At 41.7% G+C, this 12298-nt stretch overlaps 1 protein-coding gene across 1 annotated transcript in view; it reads left to right on the top strand.

The window, feature by feature from the left end:
- Window positions 1-11538, top strand: part of LOC119724045 — a 31395-nt gene extending 19857 nt beyond the window's left edge. The window contains exons 16-26 of the mRNA XM_038194966.1: window positions 100-305; window positions 964-1109; window positions 1801-1983; window positions 3565-3717; window positions 4523-4665; window positions 5493-5563; window positions 6336-6499; window positions 7372-7538; window positions 9267-9450; window positions 10276-10428; window positions 11266-11538. Coding sequence (XP_038050894.1) covers window positions 100-305; window positions 964-1109; window positions 1801-1983; window positions 3565-3717; window positions 4523-4665; window positions 5493-5563; window positions 6336-6499; window positions 7372-7538; window positions 9267-9450; window positions 10276-10428; window positions 11266-11538 — 1843 coding nt within the window. The remainder of the gene's footprint in view (window positions 1-99; window positions 306-963; window positions 1110-1800; window positions 1984-3564; window positions 3718-4522; window positions 4666-5492; window positions 5564-6335; window positions 6500-7371; window positions 7539-9266; window positions 9451-10275; window positions 10429-11265) is intronic.
- Window positions 11539-12298: the final 760 nt, after the last annotated feature.

Genomic DNA, 12298 nt, shown 5'->3' with positions numbered 1-12298 from the left:
TAAGCAAAGTGAGTATAACTTGATGCCCTTATTATGTCTGCCAGGCCACGCGGGATCATGTTGAATTTCCAATGCCATGATTGATCAATTCTTCCTCAGTGTATCTGGACCGAATTCTTCACAAGAAGTAGCGGCCACAGAGGTAGCCAGTGTGCCTTCCAGGCGCCGTGTGCGGCGAGGTTTCTTTGAGGGCATTCAGTTGAAGCTGGCCAGTCCATCCAAGGATTGGAAGGAGATTATCGGCAGCTCAGAGACTGGAGCCGAGTTTGGTCTGACCATCAGGAACAAGCTTGACATGAGCATTGGTAAGAATGGGCTAATTATGTCACATGGTGTGTATTTAAAGGTGACGATAAGTCTGAAGCATCATTATCATCAGCTTTGCTGTTCTGTGCTATTGCGTAGCACTGTTTCTGAGATATGTTACAACAAATTGAAGCAAGCTTGGCCCATCTCTCATTCTCTTCAGGCCGGTTCAAGCAAATTTGATATCACAAAAGAGTTGCTGTGCTCGCTGGAGTTGAAATGTGTTCACGCTTTTGTCGAAAACATAATCAGTATGAACATGTTGTGTAAAGACTTACATGTGTGCGTGCATGCACACCCTGCACACACACGCATACATGGCACATCAATTGTGTTGCATGCGCACATACGTCTTCACACGGGGAGTTTGTCGAAAGTGTGGATGTGCTGTTTATTTTAGGTAAACATGTCGCCCACGGACGTATTTACCCTTTCTAAACCCAGCGTAGGCATAATTCTGGACACAAGGAATATGGAAATTTCAGCTTCCTCCGTCAGGTAAAAATATTTTCAAAACGTGTTATTTAATTTTTTCGCTGTGGTAGTAGAATTAATAGCCTGGATGTCAGTTGAAATGCAATGAAGACGTCCAACCTGCTATATTTTTTATGTGCACCACAACAGGTAAGATAACTGCCTTGTATTTCCACCTGACAGCTCCACTGAGTGGCCATCTACGCGTGGATCTGTATGATGAGGCATATGCCACTATACTGGTTGGACTTGTGGGTATGAACCTGGATGTTGCTCGTGCCCGCTTCTGCTTCAATGGAAACATTGAGTACAACCTCAACATTTTGCAGGTAAAGTAAAATGGAAATGGATCAAAACTTTCAATATCAGATTTACACGAGAAGGGATTAATTTTATATTGCAATGCGATCTGGGTGATAGTTGGTTATTCATCAAAAGTGAACTTATAGAATGGGTAGATCTTGCTCTTTTTCCCCTCAGTATACATGTATTTAGATTAATTGTAGCCAGTGAGGCTTGATGCATGTGTGTGCGTGTGCGCGTAATGGTGGGTGCATACAAGGCTTGCCATTGCATACACAAGCATAAAGTGCACAAACCAGAAGACGAATTTTACAGCAACTCTTTCTGAAAAGATGTTTTGTTTCTTTGTATAAAATGAGAGTTATTAAATTAGAAGAGCTAAAACCGCTTCATTACTTACAAAATTTCCGAATTTCAAAACATAGCTACCAACTTTGGGAAAAAAATGATTGTACATGTAAATGTGTATAAAGTCAAAGGCAGATCCAGTGAGGTTACTGCCGGGGGGGGGGGGGGGGGGGGAGGGGGGCTGAGGCTGTGCTGGCGGTCGGAAGGGCTCTCACAAGTGAAAGATTGCCCTATATGAGAAAAATTTGATCACTGCTAGGGGGCGGGCGCCCCCCTCCACATCCACCTGGATCCACCACTGAATAATTGTTATACTTGGTGAACTCCATAATAGTTAAGTGTACACAAACATAAAAATCTATTTTTCAGGAGTTTGGGGTTGACCGTATTAGTGACCTGGCCAAGGTGTATGATATCGTCATTGATAAAGTAGTCGGCAACATTGTGAAAAGTGTGGACATGGTCGTGGATCTCTTCAATGGCGACAGCAAGGTCAGCATGCTGTTTGATAATCTTGAGCAGACCCTGGAGGGCATCCCAGGACGAATTGGGGTAAGTGCTTTTTTGAAAGGACTTATCGTAACCCTACGTTCATCATGTCTGAAAGCCAGTCGGTGGATTGTATTGATAATATTGTAACGGCGACCTAAAGAGGCTGACTGCCAGTTGGGAGATTAACTAGTTAAAGCTGGAGTCCATCATTTGCAGCTATCCAAGAAGTAACTGGCGTAATTCTTGCTGAAAAACATATACTTGGTTGAAAGATAGTAAAGGGACTAAACCCCCTGTGAAATTATTCTTTCTGGAAACCTGTCATTTTGAAGAAATCAACAAAAAAGGCCTTTCCAACGGTGCTTCTTAACCCTGCGCAGCGTTTACAAAAAGTGTTTACATGAACTCCGCAACTGGGGCCCTTTGGGCCACAGGTACTTCCCAGCACTACGCAAGACTCTATTCATGTCAAAACAACAAAAAGCCACGTGCCAGATAGTGTCCAGTCAGTTGCCAGACAGTGCACTTAAAAGATATTTGACTGGCGGCTGTGGTTTGCGGCTGAAGGGAGATGGCTGTGTCAAGTTACAGGTGTTTGTATATGTTTCAATGAGACTTGGCAGGAGGCCTGGTCGAAAGTTTGTTGACATGGCTTGGGTGAAGCCCTGGCTGCAAAGTTCATTGAACCAGCTTATTTGGCAAGGGTTGAATGAGGATTAGATGGAAGGAGACCGTCATTGGCCCTAAAAAAATTTTTTTTTGTTCAAAAAATTCGGTCACCTGATCACAAAATGGAACCAGGTCACTCTGTGGAGGGTTAAGACGCACGGTAGGAAGTTTGAATTAGTAGTTCGTTTTGTTTTGCGGCAAAGCGACGCACACGTGCGCGCGGTTGCTATAATTCGTTGGATAGTGCGCAACGTCGCGTAGCTTAGTGAGAACATGTCTCGGACGCTGAATTCAGGCCCAATTCAAAACATGATTCAGCAACTTTTGATTTGAAATCAAGATCCTAGAATGCTGTTTTTCTCGGAATATACCGCTGAAGCTGAGCTGAAACTTCATCAGGTTAGTTGTTCAGTATCCTTCATTAGATTTTGAGCACGTTTGTTGCTTCAAACGAACAAAATGCACAAATTACAAATGATGGACTACACCTTTAATCTAAAATACCTGTATGTTGATCATGGCCAACACAATCAAATAACAGACAAAGGGACAATTCATATGGAATATCAGAAAATGGAAATACTTGAAATTTAATCTCGTTTCTTTGCTCACAAAATAATTAACCAGGGGAGAGCATGCTAAATAATAAGAATAATTAAACAAAAATGGCTTGTTACTGACAGAGGGTTTGATCCCCGTCTGGGCCAACATGTGGATTGTGTTTGTAGTCTTTCAAAGTAATTCTGGGGGTTTCCCCCACACAGGTGCAATTTCCTACCTCATCCTCTACCAAGGCACGGTAGGACCCCAATGGAAATAAGTCAAAAGACTTTTGTTGGCTGTTAGGTCACTTACATGTAATAATAAAGAGAGAAATCTATATTTACCCAATTTTGGTTATGCTCCTGACCTAAGTGTCTTCTTGATGATCTTTGCAGTTGAGAGTTTTTTTCCTCCTTTCTCTCTGTGCAGGATGTAAGATCTTTGTCTGCAAATGCAGTGGCCAGACTGTCCCAGTTTGACCCAGACCAGCTTCCTCCTTCTATCAGAGGGGTCATCGATGTAGTCAACAGGGCTGCGCAACTATTCAGTGACATCAAGACGGATGTCATGGAGTTCTACCAGGTCCGGTGCTTATACTCTGTTTACCCATGTATACATTTTCATTGCACTGCATGTTTGCAACTGGAATGTAACAGGTAGTCTAGGGGCTAGACGTCGTTATGGTTTGAAAAGCGATAACCCTCTGCCGCGAGAGGGCACTATCACGACCAATCAATATTACCCAGGAACCTGTCAGAACAACGTCTGGGCCAATTCCTATTGGTTGTGTAATGCGCGTGCACCTGTTTGGCCTTATATATGCAGTGCGCATTAAACAAATATCATACGGTTCTGAAGCAAACTCTCAAATTTCTTCCAGTTATGTGAAAGATACAGCAAGACATTTGTGCAACTTCACTGGTCAGCTCTTTTGTTGTGTGTTAGTATGTGTGGGACTGCATGAACACGAACAGTAATTGCCTGCAGAAGTCGCGCATGCGCACTATAGTTTCCCCTATTTTTCAGGGGGAGATTTTAGAAAGTGGCCTAGACGTTGTTCTGATGGGTTCGTGGGTGATATTGGTTGATCGTGATAGTGCCCTCTCACGGCGGCGGGTTATAGCTTGGGTGGTACGTATATCAACCCATAACAACGTCTAGCCCCGATACATGTATAAGGTTGAGTAATGTTATACTTTAGCATACATTGTAAGAATCTAGAAATTGACACAGCACTTCATTGTAAAATGATCTGCTGTTAGATCATTTCAGACACATGTTGCATAATGGAAATCTCTTCCAATGCCATTTCAAAGTAAGATGGCCTCTTGGTATTTTAGTCAGTGTTTTAGTCATGGCCAATTCTGGATTGTTTGTGTGTGTGCAGGCTGTCAATGAAGCAATCACAGTCACCTTGCCCTGGGCAGCCGAGCAGATCTGGGATTCCATCAAGTCAATCACAGATACCATTGGAGATTTACTGAAGTCACCCTTGAAAGCCATTGGGGATATCTTCAAAGGAATCATCAAGTGAGTGATTTATCACCTGATCAGGGACAAAACAAAGGTTACAGTACTCGGAGCCCAATTTAATAGCGCTGCTTAACAGTCAGCAGAAAAGTTGTGCTTGCTATAGCTGAAAAGCATGCTGCTGCTTAAGCACTATTTCATGGCATGGATGTGCTAATGGTTGAGCGTGCATGGAGTTGTCTATTGTTACGTCACCGACTTAAGCAACTTTTTCCTCGGTGGTTGAGGGTGCTCTCGCTGTGCTGACTGCTTATGGTCTCTGTGAAATAGACTTAGGATCTGTATTAGTACAAAATTGGCTGTTAACCAGTAAGGTTGAGGTCGGGTTTATTTTGACAAGAACAGACCTAGGCACGGGTTGAAGATTCACTCAACCACAATGCGAAGCGGATCGAAGCCTTCACCTTGGGGCTGCAGAGTCATATTTATGGCCTCTTTCGGTGGCTGTGGCTCGCTGACAGATATTTTCCGGCCTCTGTCCTTGCGGGTTTTTCAGCCATCCGATCTGACTTTCGGAAAGGTCGGGTTCAGTCATGCGATCTGACTTTCGGAAAATGTTTGCATGTATACACGGCCTCCGGCTCGAACTAGTTAAGCAGCGCTATGAAATTGGGCCCAGGTGTTCACATAGTCAAATATGTAACAACATTTATGTGTAGACTATCAGTTTACGACATCATATTATGGTGTCTTTTAGAGTCTTCTAAAGAAGTCTAAAAACTCTTTTAAAAAAGGTTCTATTAAGTTGTACCTTTACAGAAAAAAGGAAAATGAAGATAAATTCTTGTGGTCATTATAATTCTCTTTTCATAATCCTTCCTTCTCAGCATCAAGACAGCTGTTGATGCCATTCTTGAAGCCAAGATGGCGGTTGACGAAGCCAATTTCTTTAAGGAAGGTGAGGTACTTTGGGAAAGTTGTGATTAAATAAGTTTGAAATGTTTGTTAGTTCATGCAGAACGGTAAGTCTATGGCATATTGCCTTGTACAGCAAGGGTTTGATATGCGAGCAGATTCAGCGATTAATTATGCAAAACAAGACTTGGTCTTGACCTCGATGATTCTGTATCAGCAGGTAACTTCTGCCAGATCCTTGGTAACCCGTTGTTGTATTACAAACACATGGCAGCCAAATTGACCAATCAACAGCTTAGCCCACATTTCTCATCGAAATGATGTCAATGTTTCTAAAGTCGACTCTGATTGGCTGGCACGTGGTATGCATAACATTTGTATGTCCATATATCAAACGTTGGTAAGAGAGGGATCCGTAAATCCGGAATAACGTTGATGAAGTGCTGAGGACCTAAGCTCAAGATGAGACCTTGTTAGCAGTTAACAACAAAAAGGGAGCAAATGGAATTGAACTGGATAAGTGCATTATAGTAATTGTTTCAATAAACTTGGCTGGAGCAGGGTTTGAACCTGCGACCACCACATTGCAGTTCCACTGCAACCTCCGGATTGTCAGTCTCGTAGGTTTTCATGAACGATATGAGATCATGCCAAAGCCAGAGATAAACAGTTCCATTTCAGATGTTGATGACCCCCCCCCCCAAAAAAAAAAACACGCTGAGGCCAGGTAAAATAGACCTTATTAGCTGATGATATTCTTCAAAGCGTTAAGAGATGTAACGGAATCATTGTGTCCACTATTCCCTGTTTCACAGGTCAGAGGCCCTACTGGTTTGATCTGCCCAAGGTCATCGGTGATATGCTCAAAGAGCTGAAAGAACACCTGGGTAACATCTCAAGGGATCTTGCCATCTGGGTGGATGAGATTGCTGACTCCTCAGATCCCATCAAGAAGCTAACTGGTGGTGCCATTGACTCGGTAAGATTTTAAGTGAGCACTGTAAGTGACTCACAAAGTGTGGAATGGACTTGGTCTATAAACTCTCAGTCCTCAGAAGGCAAATTTAAAGTCAGTTTCATGTACCATCTTTTGTCCCATTATTTAACATAGCATATTTCTCTTTCTCTTTCTCCATCACGATCAGCTTTCTGCCCTTTCTTTCCTCGTAGTGTGTATCTTGTCTCATTATTATGTAATCTCTTTGAACCCTGTTGTACGTTTGTCAGTCTGTCGTCGGTTTTAAGGCCGTTGTCTGGTCTGTTCTGGGTTGGCCTGCTTTCTCTCTATATCTATATGGCTCTCCTCCACTTGGCCCTGTCCGTCGCGTCCCTTGCATTGACTCCAAGCAGACGCATGTCATCTGTCACAGAGCTCTGCCATGTCTTGCGCGGTCGGCCTACGGGTGTGGGCCCACCCGCGATTATTTTGGTACACCTCTTGACCCAGCTGGCATCATCCTTTCTCTCCACGTGACCACACCACGTCAGCCTATATGCCTCCTCAACACAATACCGATCCCATCCTTTGTTATTGTTTGTGTTTGTTTGTAGTAGTCAATTGGTTTATTGGTCTTTCTTCAGGTTTTTCTAAATTATCAGAATTATTTTTCAGTTTTGCATTTATGTGTTAAGGCATAAGCTTCAGCTTTTTATAATGATGCCTGCATTTTTACATAACCTATTGTTCGCATAAGTTCTTGTTACTTTTCGCTTACTGTGCTGCCGCTCAATTTTACATACAAAAAGATGCACTGATTGTAACAAGTCATGAAAATTAGGTCTATAATCTGTCATATTGTTATCTTATTCAGAATGTTCATGATATTTATTTGTTTTCATCTCATCCTTCAGAACACACTGAGAAAACGGATCGCTGATGAGATCAAGTCAATCATTTCAGAGCTGATAGGTCCGATAGAACCCATTACAGATTTGCTAGCGCCGTTCTTTGAGCTGTACGATCTTGTCGTCAATACCATTGAGAGTATCAAAGAAGCCTATCTGACACTGAAGAATTCGTGAGTATACAACCAAAACGCTCCTTTGTGTTCCAAAGATTGTGTTCATCCTCATTATAAGGCCACATAAAAAAAAAACGTGTTTAGCGTCCAGGTTTGAAAAAAAGGAGCAGGAGGGGATTTTTATTTTTCATTTTTTAATTTCAAGATGGCTGCCATTTTTTTTTTTATGTTTCCGACAAGCGTTGGTTTTTCCTCTGTTCCACGACACAAAAATGAAAGCGACATTGGACAAGAGAATTAAACATATTGACAATGGTTTTAATAGTTCGTACAGTATAGTTTAAATTGTAGCACAGTTTTACAAGAATTATAAACACAACCATTTATATCTCTATTTTGAGTAAACATGGTATTAAATTTTCGACAAAGTGGCACTATATACGAAGTCGACTAAACGTTCATCTCGGTTTACTGAAATTAAGAGCTTGTTTTTGCGTATATTGACCTCGACTAAAAAGATAGAGAGGGAGATAGAGAGGGAGAGAAGGGAAAAATTATAAACCTATTTGATGATAAGACTTCCAACCAACAATAACATATCTGCAGTGACGTCTGTGACCACAAATCCAGGCAACATGCACATTCATGGCCAACATCGTCTTTCATTCATTTAACAACACCTCAGAACAACAGATTTCACCCTAAAAACAGCCCCCAAATTACTAGATATGCCATCTGAAATACAATTAGAGATCGAGAGTTAAGATCAAGGTAACTTAGTTTACTTACAATCCGGATGAAAAGTGAATTTCCCGTTCCTTTCCGATTCCCCCAGCGTTGGTGAACACGTTAAACTTCTGACTCGTTTGAATGGTTGTACCCAGTGTGCGGTGATGTGAACCAAAACCCAAATTCATCATTTACGAGATCGAGTGCGGCGAAATCGTTGTCACGTCATGCGTACTGTTGTCACGTCATGCATATCCTACCTTGGTTCCTTTCATGATTAGTATGGCCAGAATTCATAAGAGCGGAAACCAGTTCAAGCTGCCCTGGTTCCGACTCCCTTCTGTCGTTTGAAATGCACTTGTGTTGAGAAACAAGAACCAGTCTATACATTATCGATGCATCGCGTCCGGAAACAAAATCACGCAGGATCTCGAAAGAAGTTTTCTTTCTGCATCGCGATAATTTGTTTGTAATAAAGCGCGGCAAGCAGCCCATGGAGTCAAGGATGGTTTGGACTGAGGATCGCAAAGTCAAATGCATGATGTGGAAAGTGACTGACAGTGTAAAATTAAAAGTTTTGACTTGCAAGATGGATCAGTTAACATTTTTGCATGTGGTAAAAAAAAAATTAAAAAATCAGGAGGCTACCAAAAAGGAAACAGACGGGGACATTAAACGTGTACTTTTTTTACTTCTTACTTCGCCGAACAACTTGCCAAGCAATTCACTACATTTCTGGTCAGTAACAAGATATACTTGGTCAAGAGGCTTTGATAGTCAGCCATATGTTTGCTGGATGAATTTTGAGGAACTTGTGGTTCTCATCTTTGCTCTAAGGAGTGTTTTGTAGAAATGGGTTTTTGTGCAAATGCACTGTTTGCTGGTGTGATTTGGAACACAAGACTGTGTTACAAGAAAGTTTTCTGTTGTTTGAAAGGTTTTGACTGATTTGTCCCAACATGTTCGTTCAACCAATCATGTGTAGGCCAGTACATGTATATAGGCTTGTCTAATGCATAGAGTTAAACTTGCTTTGATTGGCAATTGTCTCTTCAGATATCAAGAGTCTCAAACTCTCATCATGAAACTCTTTGGACCCAAGGCCCACAAGAGCTTCCCAAGGAAATTCCGTGAACCTGCAGGCCCCGAGGGTTGTGCGTCGGGGGGCTTCTACCCAACCGACTCCAACGGACATTATGCCGACAAGGGTGTAGATCTGGAGCTTTCTCAAGGATCATGGGTATGCAAAGATGAGTTTATTTAGGGTCTGAATTAACCTTGGCCTTGATAATTTCACTGCTATATTCTGGGAGAATGCAGTGGCTATCAGTTTAAGAGTCTTCTGAGTATCCTTACTTAGGCCTATACTCTTACTGAAAACAAACCTGAACTGTTATGCCTGATGTCCATCGATCTAGTCATGTCCACTTCGTCTCAGCTGAGCTGATTCCATGAAGGCTGGAGTCTGAGCCAAGTCCGAGTCCATTTTTGTCCGAGTCTGGCTCAAGTCTGAGTCCAAATTGTCCGGTCCGAGCCAACTTACAACTGGTTTGTACTGCAGAACACGTGCGTGCAAGAGTACACTGAGAAAATATTGACTGTCGCATCGGTCTCTTGCAATTATTTTATTTTACAGCCTAGTATTAAGGTATCTAAAAGAGATTTTTCCATGCAGGCAGAGTTAAAAGCGATCAGACATCAGACGCAGGACCGTTTTAAAAATAACGTTAACTTTTTTCTCAAGTTTATACAGAGTTTTGTTTCAATCGACTTGATTTGAGTCCAACAGGTAGTCTGAGTCAGTCACTAGCCGAGTCCGAGCTAAGCCGAGTCCAAAAGGCTACGAGTCCAAGCCGAGTCATGAGTTACAAAAGTGGACTTGAGTCCGGAATCGAGTCCGAGTCTGAACTTGAGTCACTCAATCACTGCTGATGTTCTCGGTTACAAATCTCCAATGTACTGTTTGTCATCTTTGAAAATAAAGAATCAACATTTAAACTGCAGTTTCAAAATCCTCCATAAACATAACAATGATGGACTCTTGCTTGTCTTGTTTTTTTCGCAGCTGGTTGCACCATTTTCAGGCCTCCTTTACCAAAGTGCAGGCAAACCCTACCAGGTTACCCTGCTGGCCCGGGGTGGAGCCTTCCGAAACATCAAGATCTACATTGACAACATTAAGCCCAACCGGACCCTCTCTGCCACCAAGGGAGAAACTGTAAGTGTAGACTAGTCTGGTGTGAATTTGACATGTGTGTTTGTTTCAGGCTGAGTTGGTAGTGCAGTATTTGCCACATTTAGCCACATGCAGTTTGAACAGTTGTACATATGGGTAACGACACTTACTAAAGATTGGGTTAATCTTCTGACCAATAAACCAAAATCTTGTGCAGATAAACTAATTTTCATTTGGAAATTTTTGATAATATGATTTGTGAGTTGGATCACATTACATTCATTTAGCCTAAAATGGACATTACGTCCTAGAAAGCCCCCAATTGGACTACAAAACACGTTTTCAATGAAATGGTGTTTATTGGAAAGAACATTAAAAAGTAGGATATTAATGTCCACACAACCATTCTCATGATCCCAGTCTCACAACCTACTTGTAATTCCAGTCGCATATGTTCCACCAGCGCATCGCATTCTCCGTATCATTGTGTGTATTTGTGCTGCATGTATGGTTGTACAAAATTGTACTCTCTATATGTGTCACGCAGTCAGTCCACACGCATGACTTGTACCCTATAGTTTCATACATTAAATCCTCTGCCAAGGACACAGAATCTGGGGGCATGAAGGAGACTTATATTTTACGGCTGGAAATATATGTATGCATATGCCACAAAATGTCCATCGCGTCAGAAGTAAACAACCGGTTTTATTTTGTTTCTGAGGAACAATGCGACAATTAGGTTAGTTGCCTATGAGTAAACAATCTAAAACATAAAAACATTGGCAATTTCAGGAAGATGTGCCTTTGACCAAGCAGCATCTGTTTTTCATGCTTAGACGTTGTGTATTTTCAAAATCCTGACCTTCTCCCATCCAGGTCATAGCCGGCAGGAAGATTGGCAAAGTGATCCGCTCCACGTCCTCCTGTGCACCGCCAAACTTCATCCACTTCTCCATGAAGAAGGTCAAGCCCAACCGCCTGGCTTCTATCCTAGACAGCAGCCTGAATGATGATCCCACGCCGGCTGATGATGCGGCCAAGGAAGGCTACGTGGACCCGACCAACTATCTGGCCAAGAGGCCGCTGGAGATACCCCAGTGGATACAAGGCTGTGATGAATACAAGTTGGTCTGGAAGGTACATGCATAAGGCCTGTAGCATATTTTTTTTTTTTAAACTTGATACTTACACCACATTGAAAAAGTGAAAGAGTTGCACATTTATGAAAACTTGCAGAACATAAACAGTGTAACAGCTGTTTCTAAACTACATTTTTCAGTATTGTGTGCAACTATGTAAAGGATGTCAAAACTGACACTGGGCAACCTGGAGAGAGCGGGATTCAAAAAATTTGACAAAACCGGTGTTTATCGTATTTTGGAACAAACTCTTCACATTATTTTCATTAAACTGCGATATTGCTCATACAGATTATTTCAAACATTGAAAAATTGCGCAGCTTTGTCAGGTTTTGTGACATTGATTAAAATACAGAACACAGCTTCACAATGTGCAATTGGCCAATGCTGGAATGTACATAGAACTGGTTCTATCAGATTAATGAACTTTAACTAAAGTGACGTACCGGTAGTCTACTAGGAGTAAAGTTTGAAGTCTAGTCTTATGGCCAATGTATACATACTTTTTTAAAACTTTGATTTTCTTTTCCGAACAAATTTTAAGGGAATATAATGTCCTGTCAGAAATTTGCTTGTTTGCATTTGCAAGGCCTTTATAAAAAGTTTTAAAATTACTTTTTAATAGTGCATTTCCAGTTCAGAAAGTTTGGACCGTAATGCTCTAAATATTCATGTCTAGTGACGCTTTAGCTATATACATGTATGTTAATTTTGGAATCACGCGTTATGTATTTGCCTGGTCCGGCTATACGATGGTCGTGACCATTTGC

This window comes from Patiria miniata, unplaced genomic scaffold, assembly GCF_015706575.1.
Source record: "Patiria miniata isolate m_02_andy unplaced genomic scaffold, ASM1570657v1 HiC_scaffold_17, whole genome shotgun sequence".
Taxonomy (NCBI): domain Eukaryota; kingdom Metazoa; phylum Echinodermata; class Asteroidea; order Valvatida; family Asterinidae; genus Patiria; species Patiria miniata.
The sequence above is the reverse complement of the archived record's forward strand: the minus strand, read 5'-3'. Positions and strand labels throughout refer to the sequence as shown.